At 44.7% G+C, this 20,834-nt stretch overlaps 1 protein-coding gene across 5 annotated transcripts in view; it reads left to right on the top strand.

Moving 5' to 3' along the window:
• LOC121547635 (brefeldin A-inhibited guanine nucleotide-exchange protein 3) overlaps nt 1–20,834 on the top strand; it is a 51,780-nt gene that overhangs the window by 760 nt on the left and 30,186 nt on the right. For 4 of the 5 annotated variants that reach the window (XM_041858991.2, XM_041858993.2, XM_041858995.2 and 1 more), the window contains exons 2-15: nt 877–928; nt 5,457–5,538; nt 5,859–5,990; nt 7,189–7,257; nt 9,820–9,933; nt 10,311–10,356; nt 11,124–11,208; nt 11,516–11,620; nt 15,373–15,703; nt 15,887–15,999; nt 16,171–17,126; nt 17,356–17,522; nt 17,728–17,893; nt 18,069–18,176. In XM_041858991.2, coding sequence (XP_041714925.1) covers nt 877–928; nt 5,457–5,538; nt 5,859–5,990; nt 7,189–7,257; nt 9,820–9,933; nt 10,311–10,356; nt 11,124–11,208; nt 11,516–11,620; nt 15,373–15,703; nt 15,887–15,999; nt 16,171–17,126; nt 17,356–17,522; nt 17,728–17,893; nt 18,069–18,176 — 2,526 coding nt within the window. The remainder of the gene's footprint in view (nt 1–876; nt 929–5,456; nt 5,539–5,858; nt 5,991–7,188; nt 7,258–9,819; nt 9,934–10,310; nt 10,357–11,123; nt 11,209–11,515; nt 11,621–15,372; nt 15,704–15,886; nt 16,000–16,170; nt 17,127–17,355; nt 17,523–17,727; nt 17,894–18,068; nt 18,177–20,834) is intronic. The other variant, XM_041858992.2, reaches the window with a different exon arrangement.

Here is a 20,834-nt window from a genome sequence, read left to right on the forward strand (position 1 = left end):
AACTAATACAGCACTAATTCACCTATTTGGCCACATTACTGGTGGGTATTTCTATTGTCCCGAATGCAATTGACAGGTGGACAATATGATTTATGCAGCAACTAATGTTTATGAATGTTGTTGTATGACGTATTGTAATATAATGTACTTTTCACAAGCCCCTGGGCACATTATTTAGGCCCAACACACAGTGTGCCATATTATTGACTCCCTTAGGAACTTTCATTCACAGAATATGACATGTAGGCCGATTCAATAATAGCACAGCAGTTTCCCAATCAATACAGAGTACATTTGCATATTCACATTAACATTTCAGGCCAAGCTCACTTACTGTCAACAATAACATTTTGCGTTCATTCAATACCAAAATGCAAGGTTGTTGTGACAGACATTACTGAGTACTGTAATTGTCCACTCCTTGGTGGAACCTGCTTTTAGCAAGGCGCCTGTCACCTCTCTCTCTGAGGGAATACAGAGTGACATGATAGCACAGGGCTGCCTGGAAGACCGCTGGCCTCATTGCTGCCACTGCATATCAATGGACAGCAGGTATTGCAGATTAATGCAATATTGCACATAGGGCACATGAATAAAGGCAAGGGCAAGGAGAACTTATCCACTCCCACACACATACTACATTATTCATGCTTCCATTTCAATGTGAATATCATCATATGGTAATTAATTTTTATGAACTTCCTGTTTTTTCTAGAGCACCTGGACCAAACTGACCTGTGTTTCTTATTCTGATACTGAACTACAACAAATACTGAGTATTCTACAGACAGACTGAGAACCATGGGTCCGGTCCAGTCCTATGTGATTTGATGTTATAACTTTAATCTTTTTTGTGTGTGTTGTATATGACTACAGAAACCCTTCAGAAACAAAATGGATCAGCCAAGATTCCACCATCTCGGCTCAGGTAAGTTAGTAAACTGACTTCAGTCATCATCAAAAGTTTATTTGACTTCAGTCATGTTTGTGTGTGTTGAGGAACTACTTAATTATGCAGCAGCGTGATTGGTGTGATGTTACACATCCAAAAAGTCAAGCCCTCCACAGTCCTACCACTCCCTCTCCTACACATGCAGATGTAACCAGTGTGAAATGGCTAGCTAGTTAGCGGTGCGCACTAGTAGCGTTTCAATCAGTGACGTCACTCGCTCTGAGACCTTGAAGTAGTTGTTTCCCTTGCTCTGCAAGGTCTGCGGCTTTTGTGGATTGATAGGTAACGATGCTTCGAGAGTGACTGTTGTTGATGTGTGCAGAGGGTGCCTGGTTCAAGCCCAGGTTGGAGCGAGGAGAGGGACGGAAGGAACACTGTTACACAAACACAGTCATGCACACAGGCACGTAAGCATCACAAACATACACACACACAACAACAACACCTGCTGTACTGGCAAGAAGGCAGTGTGAAGAACATGATGTATCATAGGAAGAACTGTGAGAGTGCTAGCACTCTAAATTAGTTAAACATTTGCAGTATTCACCTTTCTTCAAAGCTGCTAAAATTCCAGAATGAATGATTTAGCCTGTTGTGGTTGAGTTTGCATAAGAGTTTTGCCAATAACAGTAACTACTCATGTTAGCAAGGTTTTCTTTTTTCACTCTTGCTCTTATTTCTACAATTATTCGTTTATTCAAAATGACTTCTTCCACAGTTTAATCCTCCAAAAACATTATCTGGCTCACTCCCTTTCTGCCAGCTCAGCAACTGCAGAGACCCACACCTCTGCATCGCCTCCCTCCGCTTTCCTCAGTGATATTTCTGTCAGCAGAACATGCTGGAACTGAAAATGAATCCAATGTGTAAATACAAGTGAAGTATCATCCAGACCTGACACAATGATATTAGCAAACTTGGCCCAACCCTGACTCTTTTGTTTGATGCTGTACTAGTGTTTGTGTTCAGGGAGGATATTATAGAGACAACAGTCAACTCTCTCCGCAAAGAGCAACTCTTCATTACAGTCACTCAGTTAAAGGCATAGAGACAGTTCTGAGCCACCACAACCCTCTTCATATTCATTGGGTCATGATGAGGTTTTAATCTAAAACCACGAGGTGATCTGACTCGGCTCGCTACACTGAGTGAGCGCTCTTTGTCTCTGCAGTGTCACAGTTATGCCTTCCGGCTAAATTGGAGATGAGATATGTCTCATTTGGGCTGGTGTTAGATCTGGATCTGGCAGTGATACCATCACCTCAGTGTCTGTCTGTCTCCATCTAATCATATTACGCCTGCTGCCCTGTTATTTGGAATGCTGTCTGGTCATGTAGAGACCTTTTCACAATATTATTAATTATTATTTTTTCATTGCCTTGTGTGCCCTGTGATGTTAGTCTGGTAGTGCTAGTGGTAGCCTATTACAGGAGCTTGTCAAGAATCCCATTGCCTGACCCCATTGTGTTCTTCTTTGAGGTTTCACCTCAGATCTTTTAATTCGAAGTTCAGTAGCCTGATTTAATTTGTCAGCTCAGTTAGCTTCCATCAATGATCTGACTGCCCCCTTTGAAACACATGGCACTCGTCTTCTACTGCCGTGCAATTGAATCAATAGGTGAAACTTCCTTCCCTAACATCAATAACATGACTAGTTAACAGTAGGTATGATGAGTCTGAGCCTCGGGTATTAATAATATAGTCATATACAGTGGGTTTTCAGGCTCAGTGACCTGCACACTGACCAGTGGTTGCATAACTCCTACACTGCACCAACATTAGATATTTACACAGTATAGCCATGACAGACCAGAAGCAGCCTCAGAGGGAAATATCTTTCCATCCCCTTTGATACCAGTAATCCATGGAGTTGAACCTTCCCAGAGAGGCTTAGTCCATACTCTGAAATAAGTTGGCACTGTAATTGACTGGGAGCCTAATAATCGTGTTCTTATATGGTTATGATTAATTTAAGTGCATCTAGTAATACTGAAGTTATCGTACTCTTTATCTAATTATAGTTTATGCTGAATTTGTCATTTGATGTTCAATATGTTGGTTTGTGAAAAGGTTGGGGTGAAGTTAGATATGGCATGCTAATGATTTCCTTTATACAGTGAGGGAAAAAAGTATTTGATCCCCTGCTGATTTTGTACGTTTGCCCACTGACAAAGACATGATCAGTCTATAATTTTAATGGTAGGTTTATTTGAACAGTGAGAGACAGAATAACAACAAAAAAATCCTGAAAAACGCATGTCAAAAATGTTATAAATTGATTTGCATTTTAATGAGGGAAATAAGTATTTGACCCCCTCTCAATCAGAAAGATTTCTGGCTCCCAGGTGTCTTTTATACAGGTAACGAGCTGAGATTAGGAGCACACTCTTAAAGGGAGTGCTCCTAATCTCAGCTTGTTACCTGTATAAAAGACACCTGTCCACAGAAGCAATCAATCAATCAGATTCCAAACTCTCCACCATGGCCAAGACCAAAGAGCTCTCCAAGGATGTCAGGGACAAGATTGTAGACCTACACAAGGCTGGAATGGGCTACAAGACCATCGCCAAGCAGCTTGGTGAGAAGGTGACAACAGTTGGTGCGATTTTTCGCAAATGGAAGAAACACAAAATAACTGTCAATCTCCCTCGGCCTGGGGCTCCATGCAAGATCTCACCTCGTGGAGTTGCAATGATCATGAGAACGGTGAGGAATCAGCCCAGAACTACACGGGAGGATCTTGTCAATGATCTCAAGGCAGCTGGGACCATAGTCACCAAGAAAACAATTGGTAACACACTATGCTGTGAAGGACTGAAATCCTGCAGTGCCCGCAAGGTCCCCCTGCTCAAGAAAGCACATATACAGGCCCGTCTAAAGTTTGCCAATGAACATCTGAATGATTCAGAGGAGAACTGGGTGAAAGTGTTGTGGTCAGATGAGACCAAAATCGAGCTCTTTGCCATCAACTCAACTCGCTGTGTTTGGAAGAGGAGGAATGCTGCCTATGACCCCAAGAACACCATCCCCACCATCAAACATGGAGGTGGAAACATTATGCTTTGGGGGTGTTTTTCTGCTAAGGGGACAGGACAACTTCACCGCATCAAAGGGACGATGGACGGGGCCATGTACCGTCAAATCTTGGGTGAGAACCTCCTTCCCTCAGCCAGGGCATTGAAAATGGGTCGTGGATGGGTATTCCAGCATGACAATGACCCAAAACACACGGCCAAGGCAACAAAGGAGTGGCTCAAGAAGAAGCACATTAAGGTCCTGGAGTGGCCTAGCCAGTCTCCAGACCTTAATCCCATAGAAAATCTCTGGAGGGAGCTGAAGGTTCGAGTTGCCAAACGTCAGCCTCGAAACCTTAATGACTTGGAGAAGATATGCAAAGAGGAGTGGGATAAAATCCCTCCTGAGATTTGTGCAAACCTGGTGGCCAACTACAAGAAACGTCTGACCTCTGTGATTGCCGACAAGGGTTTTGCCACCAAGTACTAAGTCATGTTTTTCACAGGGGTCAAATACTTATTTCCCTCATTAAAATGCAAATCAATTTATAACATTTTTGACATGCATTTTTCTGGATTTGTTTGTTGTTATTCTGTCTCTTACTGTTCAAATAAACCTACCATTAAAATTATAGACTGATCATGAGGGGATCAAATTCCTTTTTCCCTCACTGTACGTGGCAGGATACCTATTGTGATTTTTTTTATTAATGTGTATTGCACTGTTGAGGAGAGCTTGCAAGTAAGCATTTCACTGTACTGTTTACACCCTGTATCCTGTGCATGTGACCAATAAACTTTGATTTGATTTGTGGAGATCAGTTTTGCTCAGCATGACGCATGAGTTTGATTCTTAGAGAGAAGACTTCTCCTTATTAAACAGAATGAACACGTCTAGTTAAGAACACTTGCTCCCTGTAGCCACTACGAAATGTAAGTTTTGTAAAAAGGGCAAAGCTGGCATCTTCAATCCCTCTGTTTTGCTTTCCTTCAAAGGAAATGTATCTTCCTTCCTGCAATGTTCTTGAAAAGGAAAGCTTTTCAGTTTCTCTGATTTTCTGCATCAGCCATATCATTTTGAGTGCAAGCAGCAACAAGAATTCTCCCAAAATATATGATTTAAAATGCCATTAATAAATAGGGATTGTGTTGTGGCCTTGATTTCAGACAGATCAATATGAGATTAAATGTCTCTTTTTGTAGTCTGTTGGGATTTATAATAATAAATTCCCAGCCTGTCCCCTGAAACATGGTTGATGTGAAAGTATCGTTCTTGTTTTTGCTTGGTTTTGCATCAGATTTTTTTGCGTGCTTTGTTTGCTCTTGCTTTGTTTAATGTGTACATGTTAGCTGTAATCTCTTGTTGGAAAGCCCCACAGGTAATATTGTCAGAGAGCCCTCAATCCAACCTTCTCCATCCTAAATATGAAAGCTTTGCCACTCTGTTTATATTTTCTCTCGGTAGCTTAATCATATGTTTGCCTTTGCAGAGAAAGATGCCTTCTCCCTCTTCAGCTAGCACTGGAGTCCAAGAACACAAAGCTGGCCCAGACTGCCCTCACAGGAATGCAGGTACAGTCCAGCAGCTATACATGCAGCAACAATGTACTGTACAAAACAGCAGATGTGGTTGAACCAGGTACAGGAAAAGGTCATTGCTTTGACTATCCATGCATTTGTGAAACTACAGTACATTCTGAGAGGAAATGTAGGTTCATTACAAGCATTACTGGTGCAGACCCAACCTATTACCCTTCAGTGAAGCTTAATTTGCATTATTCTTTGTTGGCGTGAATTCTGATGTTCTAAACACAGTATACATTTTCTGCCTGTGTTTTTCTCTCCTCCATTTTGTACCGTTCTCCATCCTACTCCTCCTGGTTTGACTGCAGAAGATCCTGTGTGAGGACAGGTTTGTGGCCGTGGGGACTGAGGCTCTGGAGAGCCAGCTGTTGAGTCAGATGCTGGACGCAGTGAGGGTGACCCCCATGCTCCACGAGGACCTGCAGGTCGAGGTCATGAAGGTCAGTCCTCTCTGCACACTGGGATTATTAAAGCGATCAGATGACTTAGTCTCTGTTATAGCTGGTCCAAACATCGATTAAAGGAGTATACTTTATAATCCAATGAAGAATTTGACTTTTTCACCTCTGTTGATGCCGATGTGCGAAGACTGCCGGTGTATTGTGTTGTATTGTATTGCACTAAGGGTCCCCAGGTAGTAAAATGAAGCCAGGACCAGCCCCTGGCTTGTTGCCAGTCAGTTGTACTCATGGATACAGTACGTGCGGTCTCAGTTTGCCACAAATCACTCTGCAGTTATTATGCTCCACCATACACTTCTCTCTCTGCATCGTACAGTACTGGGCACAGAGCCACCTCAGAATGGGGCATCCAGTAAATCATGTCACACAGCAAGACTTAACTGGACTTCAACATGTTCAATTGGGGGCCATTTTGAACTGAGGCAAACACTTGCAGGTGTAGTAAATCTGGGCAAAGTTGTTCAAAATGTGAGAACTGAAAGGTCGTCTTTGCCATGTGCACACCAATTCACAGTACTGTATTGATTTCTTGCGGATTGCTTTTGTGGCTCTCATGATCATGCCACTTTTTGTACTTTTTTAAAACTGTAGATTATTTTACTGCCTACTTTACTAATAGCTGTTTGTGGGCTGCACCTCATATGTCTCTAGTGTCCACACAGTTATTACTATAAGATCAGTGTGGTGTTCATTCTGCCTGTAAGACTACTCTGGGTAACCATGTCCCTGTAAGACTACTCTGGGTAACCATGTCCCTGTAAGACTACTCTGGGTAACTATGTCATTTGTCTTCTGCTCCACACTTACCTGAGATCCTATTGTTCCTTCATCCTCAGAGAGGCACAGGGCCCCAGATATGACAATGCGAAAAAGCACTGTTGTCAAAAGACACAGTAAATATATACTTCTAGCTAAATGTATTTTAAACTCAGTGCTATGCTGAGTATTTGAAGTGCTGCTGTCTGTTTTGACAGCAGTGCCACAGTACATTTTTTTTCCACAGTCACACAAGGCATTGTGTTTGTTCTATACAGAGTTTCTGTTTCCTGGTGGAGAGGATTATTTCTATGATATCTGTAATGGCTAGAGAGCCTTGGCTTTATGCAGCTGCCCCCAATCTTCTTTCCCTGTTCAGTTCAATGGGAGTTTTACAAGCCTTTGTCTCCTTGCCCTACAGGTCCTTCTCTGCATCACATACTCCTCCACCTTTGAGATCAACGGAGACTCCATCCTGAGGATTGCTGAGGTAAGCCTGACGGAGGTATCACTGATATGCAAAGGGAGGACAGGGAGCCAGAGAGCCAGTGTCAACCTGCTGGATGTGTCTGTCTATTTCAGATCTGGATAGTATTGGTTTTCTTTCAAATACTTTAGCTGCGCTTAATTGAGCTTACCTACGGCAATGGAACCAATGGAATAGTCCCCCCTGCCCCCTCTGACACTCCAGGCAGGCTCAGTCAAATACTCACAGTAATTTGAAAGAAAACGGATATTGTTTGGACCCAGGTCTGGTCTGTATCTGTTCAGCCTGGTGCCAGGCTGCTGATTAAGGCTGACTCTTGACATAATGTGCCACAAAACACCACCTCAGTAGCATCAACTCCCTGCTACTGCTAGCAACAGCCTAATGAGGACCATCCATCACAAATGTGAATCTCTGTGTTGCTGCTATGCATTCGATGTTTATGGTAATAACAGTCATGGTAATCTAATGTATTCTTTATGTATGTAGATCAATCGGTCACTGACTTCTAAAGAAGCATATATTTTGTATAGAGTGCAGAGAGTTCATCAATATGAAAGTATAGCTCTCCATCAATGGAGGCTGCTAAGGGGAGGACAGCTCATAATAATGGCTGCAACTCAATATTAGGAAGGTGTTCCTAATGTTTTGTATGCTCAGTGTATATTATGACAACATTTTGTGTGACGTTTTGGTCTTCAGCAGGTTGTTTTCCAGACGGTCGCTTCGCCTAGCTGAGTTCTGCTAGCAGCAAACTGAGTCTGTGTATGCAGACGCATTAACTCTGCTCTTGTACTGTTAACAGCAGCTCATAAATAACTGGACCAAATGCAGCCCTGGATGTAATGCTCCATCGATCTGGCACCGGGAACAGAAGGTGTAAAATCATGTTGTTTACCTTGAGGGTTTTAATTTGAATGGAGATTACCCTCTTTATCCCTGCATGTTAAGATGCATAGAACTTATAAATCCCACTCTTTCCTAACACATTAGAATGTCTACATCTTTACAGGTAACTCAATTATCGTGATTATTTTGGGATACATTTTAATGATGAATTTCATGTATTTCTTATCCTGCTCTTTGCTGACGTGTCACAGAGATATTCCATGCCCCTCTCTTCCTCATCCCTGGAACAGAGCGAGCCCTGCAGCCACAATGTGAGGACAGACAGGACAGACAGAGGACCTTGACAGTCCCTAACTAATTCCTCTCTGTAACCTTTAAAAACCAGGTCAAACAAGGTGCTCTTTCCTCCTTTAATCTCGTTGGTCTGGTTGCCATGGAAACCTCTCATTAAAGGCCACCGACGTCTGAAGTGGTCTTTCCACTACGTCAGCACCAGGAAGGGGGAAGAGATAGGAAGAGTTGTCTTTATTATCAGATCTACTCGTCTGGGATCAGGTTGACCAGGATACAAAGAGTGACGCATGTTTACAGTATTTGTCATTCACAGTGCTAACAGATGCATGTCTGTGGGATCATCACTTTCCCTAGTGTCAACACACTCCTTGAGATGTGACCTTGACTATGACTATACTTCATGATGCAGTACCCCAAAGAAAGAGACATTTCATTTCTATTTTGAGAACTACAGAGTTGATATTTGGAATCAGATTTGAGGAACTGAAGTTGCCTTTTGACCTTTGACCTTTGTCCCTGGAACCCAGCTGAACTGGTCTGGTCTGGTCACTTAATTTATACAGTCATTGGTCTGGGCGGTCATCTCATAATTGGACTGACCAAGCTATTAAAATCTGCTTTTAGTCGTATAGTTGATTAATACCATGAATCACTGCTCAGGGTGGATTATAAATGCACGAGGATGACTCTTGGTTAACAGAACAGTGACGTGAATAATAGCAGTTGACTTTCACATTTTAATCTGCATGTTAATTGCCAGAGGGACTGGGAGTCTCATTTCAGATTGGATCCAGCAGATAAGGTGTGAACGATGAGACAAAACACATTTCCCTCTCTGTTCTATCTCACCTGCCTGATAACCTCTGAATGGTGACACCTGCTTTCATTATACCAGTACTAAGCAGAGAGGCTTAAGAGAATGTTCCAGTCATGCTTCGTTTGCTGGGCCTTTAGCTGTGTGTCATCTAGTGATGGGGGAAACATTTATACAGATACATATTGGGATATTATTTTTTACGATATTGTATCGTATTGACAATATCGCAATATTATTTTTGCGCTAGTTAGCTGTACCTGCACCAAAACTCCTGTATTTTTCCTTCATAGCTTGTTCTCCATCTTCTTTTTAAATAGGGAGCCAATTCGTTTTCAGTGAAGTGACGGTAAAGCAATTATGTGTCCTATACTGTCTCCTCAAGGCTTGGCATATCACTTGCTTTAATTCAATTTGGTTGATGTTGCTATCTCACAGTGATGTTGTGTTTAAAGATTATATTTTCATTCACTCCTGATGTCAGACTTTCTTCAATCCAGCAAGCTTTGCCTTGAAAGAGGTTTTACCTTCATTTATAGTCATTGGGTGTAACGGTAAGCCCCCTGCTCTGTTGTAATGTGTTTGTTTCCTGTCCTGCTGTCTTCCAGGTGTGTATCGAGACGTACATGTCCAGCTGTCACCAGCGCAGCATCAACACGGCCGTGAGGGCCACCCTCAGCCAGATCCTGGGGGACCTTGCCCTGCAGCTCCGACACAGACAGGTCAGCCACCCCAGGCACCTTTGACCTCTCACATTATCACCCACTCAGATTAGAAGCAAAATGAATGAATATAGGATGGGTTGGGTTGGGTTGGGCAGGGAGGCGTTCTAGAGTGAGGCACATCTTAATTTCACACTTGAGCGCTTATATGAGATCTTGTAATCACCTCATTAAATAGCTACATAAAATACAGATGTCCTGTACTGTGTTCTATACATTTTGGCAGACTGTTTTGCTGCTGTGATTATAAGAATCACTAATAAGATCACAAAGTCTTTGAATATGCAGGGGAATGCATTGAATGCATAATCATAGGTGAAGTGAAGGCACCATACAGTGTCTGAAAGTCTATAATATTGTCTTGTGTGTCTGTGCAGGGAGTGGATGGCGAGGACCCGCCAGTGCCCACACACCAGCACAGAGGTACTTTATAGCCCTGTTATACAGCAAAACCCTTCACTGCCCTTCACATGCCAGGTGGAATATACCTCCAAGGGAGTATAATGTCCCTTTTATGAAGCAGTGATTACAGGTTGTTTAGACATCACACATCTTTTACTGCAAGGCTGGGTGATTCATACCTCCAGAGTGGGAGAGATGAGACTATTACGAGGGGGTGATGCAGTGTGTCTGGTGGTTCAACTGTTCTGTCAGACCTGGGTCAAATACATTTGTCAAACAGAGCTACGTTTCATTTAGTTTTCCCTGGACAATACACCCAATGGAATAGTCCCAAAAGTTCAAACTCCAAACTTGGAATCACTATAAAGGGAATTCTTAAACTAATTGAATAAAAGCAAAAACACATGTCTCTTCCTTGCACCATACTGTACAGCAGGGCTCTCCAACCCTGTTCCTGGGGAGCTACCTCCTGTAGGTTTTTGCTCCAACCCCAATTGAAACTAACCTGATTCAGTTTATCATCCAGCTAATGATTAGAATCAGGTGGGCTAGATTAGGGTTGGAGTGAACCTAGAGTATGGTAGCTCTCCAGCAACAGGGTAGGAGAGCCCTGCCCTGGACAATGCACCCAATGGAATTGTCCCAAAAGTTCAAACGCCAAGCTTGGAATCGCACCTCAAATACTTTTAAGTATTTAACATAGTTAGGCTAATAAGGTATGTTATCAGTTGCATTTGTTCTCCTGAGTGTGATGTCTCGGTAATGGTTGTTGGCCTGTATGTTTTTAGATGTGTCTCCCACTGCACATTCCCTGTGTGAGGACGTCGTGACTGTGATAACCGTCTTCTGCGAGAAGCTGGAGGGGGTTGACCAGTAAGAATGATTCTTTATGCAGAGTTAATAGCCCTGTACGGTTTGTTTCTCTCTCATCCGAAAAACACATAATTGCTCCCACCTTGTCTACCCTGCTAGCTGTTTTAAAGGTCACCTCTACAAAGCATGATTCCGTTTTACAGCAATGTTATATAGAGATGTTTCTTGCTTGGCTTTTAATAAGATGAGACACTGAGGCTGCATCCCAAATACCACCCCATTCCATTCATAGTGCACTACTTTTGACCAGAACCCATAGGGAATAGGGTGCCATTTGGGATACAAGCCTGAGACTTTGTTTTCACAGTGAGAACCAGTTGCTCCAGCTGCTCTACCTAGAGTGCATCCTGTCCATGCTCAGCAGCTGTCCTCCTACCATGCACCTGAACAGAGGCTTCACAGACCTGATCTGGTAAGGCCTGGCTGTGGCTAACACATACAGTATACTGACAGTCACGCTTCCCTGTCTGAATACCTGCCTCCTTATCAGTCAGATTTCTTATCTTGAGGGGAACCTAGATACGGCCTTAATAATGCATTCATAATACAGACAGTGCATTCGGAGTATGTACAGTTGAAGTCGGAGGTTTACATACACCTTAGCCAAATAGATTTAAACTCAGTTTTTCATCCTAGTAAAAATTCCCTGTCTTAGGTCAGTTAGGATCACCACTTTATTTTAAGAATGTGAAATGTCAGAATAATAGTAGAGAGAATGATTTATTTCAGCTTTAATTTCTTTCATCACATTCCCAGTGGGTCAGAAGTTTACATACACTCAATTACTATTTGGTAGCATTGCCATAAAATAGTTTAACTTGGGTGAAATGTTTCGGGTACATTTTAAAATTTTAGTCATTTAGCAGACGCTCTTATCTTACAGTTAGTGAGTGGATACATTTTCATACTGCCCCCCCGTGGGAAAAGAACCCACAACCCTGGTGTTGCAAGCGCCATGCTCTACCAACTGAGCTACAGGGTACCCTTCCACAAGCTTCCCATAATAAGTTGGGTGAATTTTGGCCCATTCCTCCTGACAGAGCTGTCCCTCCTGTAGCTCAGCATGGTGCTTGCAATGCCAGGGTTGTGGGTTCGATTTCCACGGGGGGCCAGTATGAAAAATGTATGCACTCACTAACTGTAAGTCGCTCTGGATAAGAGCGTCTGCTAAATGACTAAAATGTAAAAAATGTGTAACTGAGTCAGGTTTGTAGGCCTCCTTGCTCACACACGCTTTTTCAGTTCTGCCCACAAATCTTCTATAGGATTGAGGTCAGGGCTTTGTGATGGCCATTCCAATACCTTGACTTTGTTGTCCTTAAGCCATTTTGCCACAACTTTGGAAGTATGCTTGGGGTCATTGTCCATTTGGAAGACCCATTTGCGACCAAGCTTTAACTTCCTGACTGATGTCTTGAGATGTTGCTTCAATATATCCACATAATTTTCCTTCCTCATGATGCCATCTATTTTGTGAAGTGCACCAGTCCCTCCTGCAGCAAAGCACCCCCACGGCATGATGCTGCCACCCCCGTTCTTCACGGTTGGGATGGTGTTCTTTGGCTTGCAAGCCCCCCCTTTTTCCTCCAAACATAACGATGGTCATTATGGCCAAACAGTTCTATTTTTGTTTCAACAGACCAGAGGACATTTCTCCAAAAAGTACGATCTTTGTCCCCATGTGCAGTTGCAAACCGTAGTCTGGCTTTTTTATGGCGGTTTTGGAGCAGTGGCTTCTTCCTTCCTGAGCGGCCTTTCAGGTTATGTCGATATAGGACTCGTTTTACTGTGGATATAGATACTTTGTACCTGTTTCCTCCAGCATCTTCACAAGGTCCTTTGCTGTTGTTCTGGGATTGATTTGTACTTTGTGCACCAAAGTACGTTCATCTCTAGGGGACAGAACACGTCTCCTTCCTGAACGGTATGACGGCTGCGTGGTCCCATGGTGTTTATACTTGCGTACTATTGTTTGTACAGATACCTTCAGGCGTTTGGAAATTGCTCCCAAGGATGAACCAGACTTGTGGAGGTCTACAATATTTTTTCTGAGGTCTTGGCTGATTTTCTTTTGATTTTCCCATGATGTCAAGCAAAGAGGCACTGAGTTTGAAAGTAGGCCTTGAAATACATCCACAGGTACACCTCCAACTGACTCAAATTATGTCAATTAGCCTATCAGATGCTTCTAAAGCCATGACATCATTTTCTGGAATTTTCCAAGCTGTTTAAAGGCACAGTCAACTTAGTGTATGTAAACTTCTGACCCACTGGAATTGTGATACAGAGAATTATAAGTGAAATAATCTGTCTGTAAACAATTGTTGAACAAATTACTTGTCATGCACAAAGTAGATGTCCTAACCGACTTTCCAAAACTATAGTCTGTTAACAAGAAATTTGTGGAGTGGTTAAAAAACAAGTTTTAATGATTCCAACCTAAGTGTATCTAAACTTCCGACTTGAACTGTAAGGATTCAGACCCCTTGACTTTTTCTAAATTTTGTTCTTATTCTAAAATTGATTAAATTGTTTTCCCCCCTCAAATCTACACACAAAACCCCATAATGACGAAGCGAAAACAGGTTTTTTGACATTTTTTGAAAATGTATTACAAATGAAAAAAAAAGAAATATCACATTTCACCCTTTACTCAGTACTTTGTTGAAGCAACTTTGGCAGCGATTACAGCCTTGAGTCTTCTTGGGTACGACGCTACAAGCTTGGCATACCTGTATTTGGAGAGATTATCCCGTTCTTCTCTGCAGATCCTCTCTAGCTCTGTCAGGTTGGATGGGGAGCTTTGCTGCACAGCTATTTTCAGGTCTCTCCAGAGATGTTTGATCGGGTTCAAGTCCGGGCTCTGGCTGGGCAACTCAAGGGCATTCAGAGACTTGTCCCGAAGCCACTCCTGCGTTGTCTTGGCTGTGTGCTTAGGGTTGTTGACTGGGGAAAAGGAGAATCTTCACCCCAGTCTGAGGTCCTGAGCACTCTGGAGGAGGTTTTCATCAAGGATCTCTCTGTACTTTGCTCCATTCATCTTTGCCTCGATCCTGACTAGTCTCCCAGTCCCTGCCACTGAAAAACATCCCCACTGCATGATGCTGCCACCACCATGCTTCACCGTAGGGATGGTTCCAGGTTTCCTCCAGATGTGATGCTTGGCATTCAGGCCAAAGAGTTCAATCTTGGTTTCATCAGACCAGAGAATCTTGTTTCTCATGTTCTGAAAGTCTTTAGAAGCCTTTTGTCGAACTCCAAGCGGGCTGTCATGTGCCTTTTACTGAGGAGTGGCTTCCGTCTGGCCACTCTACCATAAAGGTCTGATTGGTGGAATGCTGCAGAGACTGTTGTCCTTCTGGAAGGTTCTTCCATCTCCATAGAGGAACTCTGAAGCTCTGTCAGAGTGACCATCGGGTTCTTGGTCACCTCCCTGACCAAGACCCTTCTCCCCCGATTGCTCAGTTTGGCCGGGTGGCCAGCTCTAGGAAGAATCTTGGTGGTTCCAATCTTCTTCCATTTAAGAATGATGGAGGCCTCTGTGTTCTTGGGACCTTCAATGCTGCAGACATTTTTTGGTAGCCTTCCCCAGATCTGTGCCTCGACACAATCCTGTCTCGGAGCTCTACGGACAATTCCTTCGACCTCATGGTTTGGTTTTTGCTCTGACATGCACTGTCAATGGTGGGACCTTTTATATAGACAGGTGTGTGCCTTTCCATTACATTTACATTTTAGTCATTTAGCAGACCTATTGAATTTACCACAGGTGGACTCCAATCATGTTGTAGAAACATCTCTAGGATGATCAATGGAAACAGGATGCACCTGAGCTCAATTTCAAGTCTCATAGCTAAGGGTCTGAATACTTATGTAAATAAGGTTATTTCTGTTTTTTATTATAAACTTGTTTTTCGCATTGTCATTATGGGGTATTGTGTGCAGATTGAGGGTAAAAAAATAATTTTATACATTTTAGAATAAGGCTGTAACGTAACAAAATGTTGAAAAAGTCAAGGCGTCTGAATACTTTCTGAAGGCACTGTAAATACCACATTCATAAGCAGAATATGAGCACTTCATAAAGTAGGCTCCTTCAAGTATAGTGTTACCATATGATCTGTCTACATAAAACACGTTACATGTCTTGTCCCCTTCTCTCAGGAAGCAACTTTGCCCGTCGTTGGTGGTGATCATGGGAAACCCTGTGAACGACAAGACCATCACCTCGGCCCATGGCCACGGAGGGGGGTATCAGGAGCTGGACCCCTCTCTAGGTGGTGTGTCTGACCAGGGCCGGGGATCCGGCTGCTCCTCCACCACCCCCGCCATGATCGGCCCGGTGGTGCGGACCATCTGCTACGTGGCTGCTGAGCTGGTGCGTCTGGTGGGCTGTGTGGAGTCCATGAAGCCTGTTCTGCAGTCGCTGTACCACCGCATCCTGCTCTATCCCCCGCCACAGCACCGCGTGGAGGCCATCAAGATCATGAAGGAGGTGGTCAGAGTCCCAGACTGCTCACTGTTCACCAGTCACCTCAAATCCCCTAACATAATGTTTATAGATCCACCAATCAATTGAATTAGACAGTGGAATGTTGCTGCACCAGTTTGAGTGTTGCAGAGGGGATGCGATGAACAAAAATGAACTGAAGTGTCTTTGTTTGTATGCGTTTTGTAGATTCTGGGAAGTCCTCAGCGCTTGTTTGACCTGGCTGGTCCCTGTGTGATAGAGCCTGAGTCTAGGAAAAGGTCCTTCTCCAAGAGGAAGTCTCACCTGGACCTGCTCAAACTGTGAGGACCCACATTCTCTTATTTTATTTACCAGTATAACCTTGTGTTTAAAAAATGCTTCTGCCTGCTGTATAAGCCTGTAACCCATACATCATGTACTATAGTGAGAAGGAAGTAGTACTGTTGTAAACGGGTACGTAGTGTTTATGATGTGTCTGTGTGTACCTACAGGGTGATGGATGGCATGACAGAGGCCTGTATGAAGGGGGGCATCGAAGCATGCTACTCCTCAGTGTCGTGTGCCTGTGCCCTCCTGGGAGCTCTTGACGAGCTGAGTCATGGGCGTGGCCTACAGTCAGAACAGGCCCGCATGCTGCTGCGCCGATTGGACGAGCTGAAAGAGGCGGCAGAATCCACACGGGAGTCCATGGAGATCAACGAGGCGGACTTCCGCTGGCAGCGCCACGTCCTCTCGTCTGAGCACGCTCCCTCTGAGCCCTCTGCCACCTCCGCCACGGAGCGCAGCCCCGACATCAGCATCAGCGTCACCACGGATACGGGCCAGACCACTCTGGATGGGGAGCTGGGACAGACCACTCCAGAGGGGGAGGAATGTGGGCAGGAACCCCGGCTGCCTTCGCCTTCCTCCTGCGGGCCGGACGCTGACCCTGACCCTGAGCTACACCCCTGTGTGAGGGAACCGGGTGAGGAGCCCGGAGGACCCCCAGATGTGGTGCAGCGCAGCCATGCGCTAGTCTACCCCGACATCACTAACTTCCTGTCCGTAGATGCCCGGGCGCGCTCCCACGGCTCGCGCTACAGCGAGAGCAATTTCAGCGTGGACGAGGGGGAGATGTCGCGCACTGAGTTTGATTCATGTGACCAGTACTCCATGGCGGCGGAGAAGGACTCGGGCCGCTCTGATGTGTCAGACATGGGCTCTGATAACGGCTCCCTGGCCGATGAGGAGCAGACACCCAGGGACTGTCCCGGTCATCGCTCCCTGAGAACGGCAGCCCTGTCCCTGAAGCTACTGAAGAACCAGGAGGCTGACCAGCAGAGTGCCCGGCTCTTTGTCCAGTCTCTGGCCACCCTGCTGCCTCGCCTGCTGGGGATGCACAGCACGACAGACGTGGACACGTCCCTGCAGAACTTCTCCTCCACATTCTGCTCCGGCCTACAGGCGGGTAAGAGATACAGAGAGAGGAGATGAGGGGAGATAGCATGAGATAATGAAGAGAGGAAGTGAGAACTTCAGATATCCGTGGAGAAGTCATTGAAAGTCCCATTGTAATTATAGTATCTGATTTAGTATTTTAAATCTTCTGATGGGGATACGAGGTAAGATAATTGTCTTAATTGTCCTAGTTTCATCAATGGTTTCTATTTGACCCTGTATCTGACCCTCTCTTCCAGGTGGCATCCATTCACCAGGCTACGAGGGCAGTGAGAACCTGAATTGTCAGGCCCTGATGAACGCAGACGGCCTTTACCTGGTCTCCTACTACGCCTTGCTCCTCAGCCTCAAACTCTGCTGCCAGGACTGCTACCGCAGGAGGCCCATGCCCGTGCTGGTCAGCCTGGTGAGTGGTGGTGGAGTCAATCTGTTGGTGCACTAAAGCTGAAATCCCCTGTGTATGGTAGAGAGGATTCCTGAAGACAAGTGTTGTGATCAGCTGAACACCATATAGTACTGTAGCCAATTATTTTGTTTATGGGGTTTATATATTTTGAAGCGATCCCACCAGGCTTCCTGGTATCCCAATTGAATTCTCTCTCCTGCTGCAGAAAGAGTTTGTTCGTCTCATCCAGAGCAGTGGGGTGCTGGTGGTGCTGTCTCAGGCCTGGATCGAGGAGCTCTACCTCCAGGTGCTGGACAGGAACCTGCTGGGGGAGGCTGGCTACTGGGGCTCACCAGAGGAACACTCCTTACCCCTCATCACCATGCTCACTGGTAGGAGGGGACACAGCTCTCCCACACTGCTTTATTCATGAGGATTCTTTATATGTCGACATAAAAATATTAACATAATGCTCCTTTGGGTCTTTGAAATGTTCTGCTATGTTTTTCTGACGGCTCTCATCACGTTGTGTCCTCTATCTCTCTCTCTCTGTCTGTCTCTGGTCAGACATCGATGGGCTGGGCAGTAGTGCCATCGGAGGTCAGCTGATCCGTAAGGCCAACACACAGTCCCCCTTCAGCTGTGACAAGAGTGGCAGTGACACCCTCATGGCAGGTACTGACACCCCCAGGTACTGACACCACCAGGTACTGACACCACCAGGTACTGACACCACCAGGTACTGACACCCCAAGCTGTCCTTTCTGAGTCGCTTATCCAAGATAGTTTTTGACTATATTTTGCGTCGATATTTAGTCATAATGTATTGTGTATTTTTGGTGCGGCATTTTTGCTTTATTCAAACATCGGGGGATATAGATTAGGAGGAGCCAAAGTGGGAAGGGTGGAGACAGGGACTGAACCCTGGTTTCCAGGGTTGCATACATGTGCCTAGATCAGGGTTTTCCAAACTCGGTCCTCGGGACCCCAAGGGGTGCACATTTTGGTTTTGCCCTAGCACTACACAGCTGATTGAAATAATCAACTAATCATCAAGCTTTGATCATTTTAATCAGCTGTGTAATGTTAGGGCAAAAACCAAAATGTGCACCCCTTGGGGTCTTGAGGACCAAGTTTGGGGAACGCTGGCCTAGATGCTGTACTCTCTACATGGAGAGAGATATATATTGTTCTCATTGTGTCTTTCACAGGGGAGAGAATGGAGAGCTGCCAGCATCTGCCTACCTCTTTTATTACCACTGAGAACAAAAGATGCACCACCGAGCACTCGAGCCACCTCGTTACCATGGCAACAACTGCTGAGTTTCCCATTAGACTTTCAAAGCTTTCATGTAATAAGCTAGCTATGTACACATAATCAACAGGGCCGACTATATTAACATGGAACAGAGAAAAAAGGGACCGTTGTCAGTTCTACTTATTTCCTGTATGAAATGTTATTGTCACACAGAGTGCCTTTTAGAGTGCTTAAATCTCTCAAGGTGTCTAACGGGACTGTTGTTTACTGCCTGTCTGTTCACTGCCTCTGAGCAAATAAGGCAACAGCACATTACAGAGCTGCTGAGTCAATACACAGATGGATGTAGTGTCGGTTCTGACTTAACTCCCATTACTGCTTTTTCAGGCATGGGGTCTTTGTCAATACCCATATCCTGTTTTAAGGGTCTGACTCAACCCCATTGTGCTGTAGCATAGGTCTTGGTCAATACAAAGATGACGGTCTGGCTCACTAAACCTTCATTCATACTGTATTATGCATGGTTCTTGATCAATAGTCTACACAGCTGGATGTACTACTTATGCTGTCTTTAAAGCTAGAATCCTTAGTTGCTACACACAGTTTTGAACTTTATATTAATGATGAACAGTGCATTTGGAAAGTATGCAGACCCCTTGACTTTTTCCACATTTTGTTACGTTACAGCCTTATTCTAAAATGTATTAAATCCTTTTTTCCCCTCATCGATCTACACACAATAACCCATAATGACAATGCAAAAACAGGTTTTTTAAACGGAAATATTATATTTACATAAGTATTCAGAACCTTTACTCAGTACTTTGTTGCAGCACCTTTGGCAGCGATTACAGCCTTGAGTCTTCTTGGGTATGATGCTACCAGCTTGGCACACCTGTATTTGGGGAGTTTCTCCCATTCTTCTCTGCAGATCCTCTCAAGCTCTGTCAGGTTGGATGGGGAGCGTCGCTGCACAGCTATTTTCAGGTCTCTCCAGAGATGTTCGATCGGGTTCAAGTCCAGGCTCTGGCTGGGCCACTCAAGGACATTCAGAGACTTGTCCCAAAGCCACTCCTGCGTTGTCTTGGCTGTGTGCTTAGGGTCGTTGTCCTGTTGGAAGGTGAACCTTCGCCCCAGTCTGAGGTCCTAAGCGCTCTGGAGCAGGTTTTCATCAAGGATCTCTCTGTACTTTGCTCCGTTCATCTTTGCCTCAATCCTGACTAGTCTCCCAGTCCCTGCCGCTGAAAAACATCCCCACAGCATGATGACGCCACCACCATGCTTCACCGTAGGGATGGTGCCTGGTTTCTTCCAGAAGTGACGCTTGGCATTCAGGCCAAAGAGTTCAATCTTGGTTTCATCAGACCAGAGAATCTGGTTTCTCATGGTCTGAGAGTCCTTTAGGTGCCTTTTGGCAAACTCCAAGCGGGCTGTCATGTGCCTTTTACTGAGGAGTGGCTTCCGTCTGGCCACTCTACCATAAAGGCCTGATTGGTGGAGTGCTGCAGAGATGGTTGTCCTTCTGGAAGGTTCTCCCATCTCCACAGAGGAGCTCTGTCAGAGTGACCATCAGGTTCTTGGTCACCTCCCTGACCAAGGCCCTTCTTCCCCGATTGCTCAGTTTGGCTGGGCGGCCAGCTCTAGGAAGAGTCTTGGTGGTTCCAAACTTCTTCCATTTAAGAATGATGGAGGCCTCTGTGTTCTTGGGGACCTTCAATGCTGCAGAAATGTTTTGGTACCCTTCTCCAGGTCTGTGCCTGTCTCGGAGCTCTACGGACAATTCCTTCGACCTCATGACTTGGTTTTTGTCCTGACATGCACTGTCAACTGTGGGACCTTATATAGACAGGTGTGTGCCTTTCCAAATCATGTCCAATCAATTGAATTTAACACAGGTGGACTCCAATCAAGTTGTAGAAATATCTCAAGGAGGATCAATGGAAACAGGATGCACCTAAGCGCAATTTTGAGTCTCATGGCAAAGGGTCTGAATACTAAAACAAAATGTGGAAAAAGTAAAGGGGTCTGAATACTTTCCGAATGCACTGTATTCCCATCCATTCTTGAAGAATATA

The sequence above is a fragment of the Coregonus clupeaformis genome, chromosome 31 (assembly GCF_020615455.1).
Source record: "Coregonus clupeaformis isolate EN_2021a chromosome 31, ASM2061545v1, whole genome shotgun sequence".
NCBI classification, from domain to species: Eukaryota; Metazoa; Chordata; class Actinopteri; order Salmoniformes; family Salmonidae; genus Coregonus; species Coregonus clupeaformis.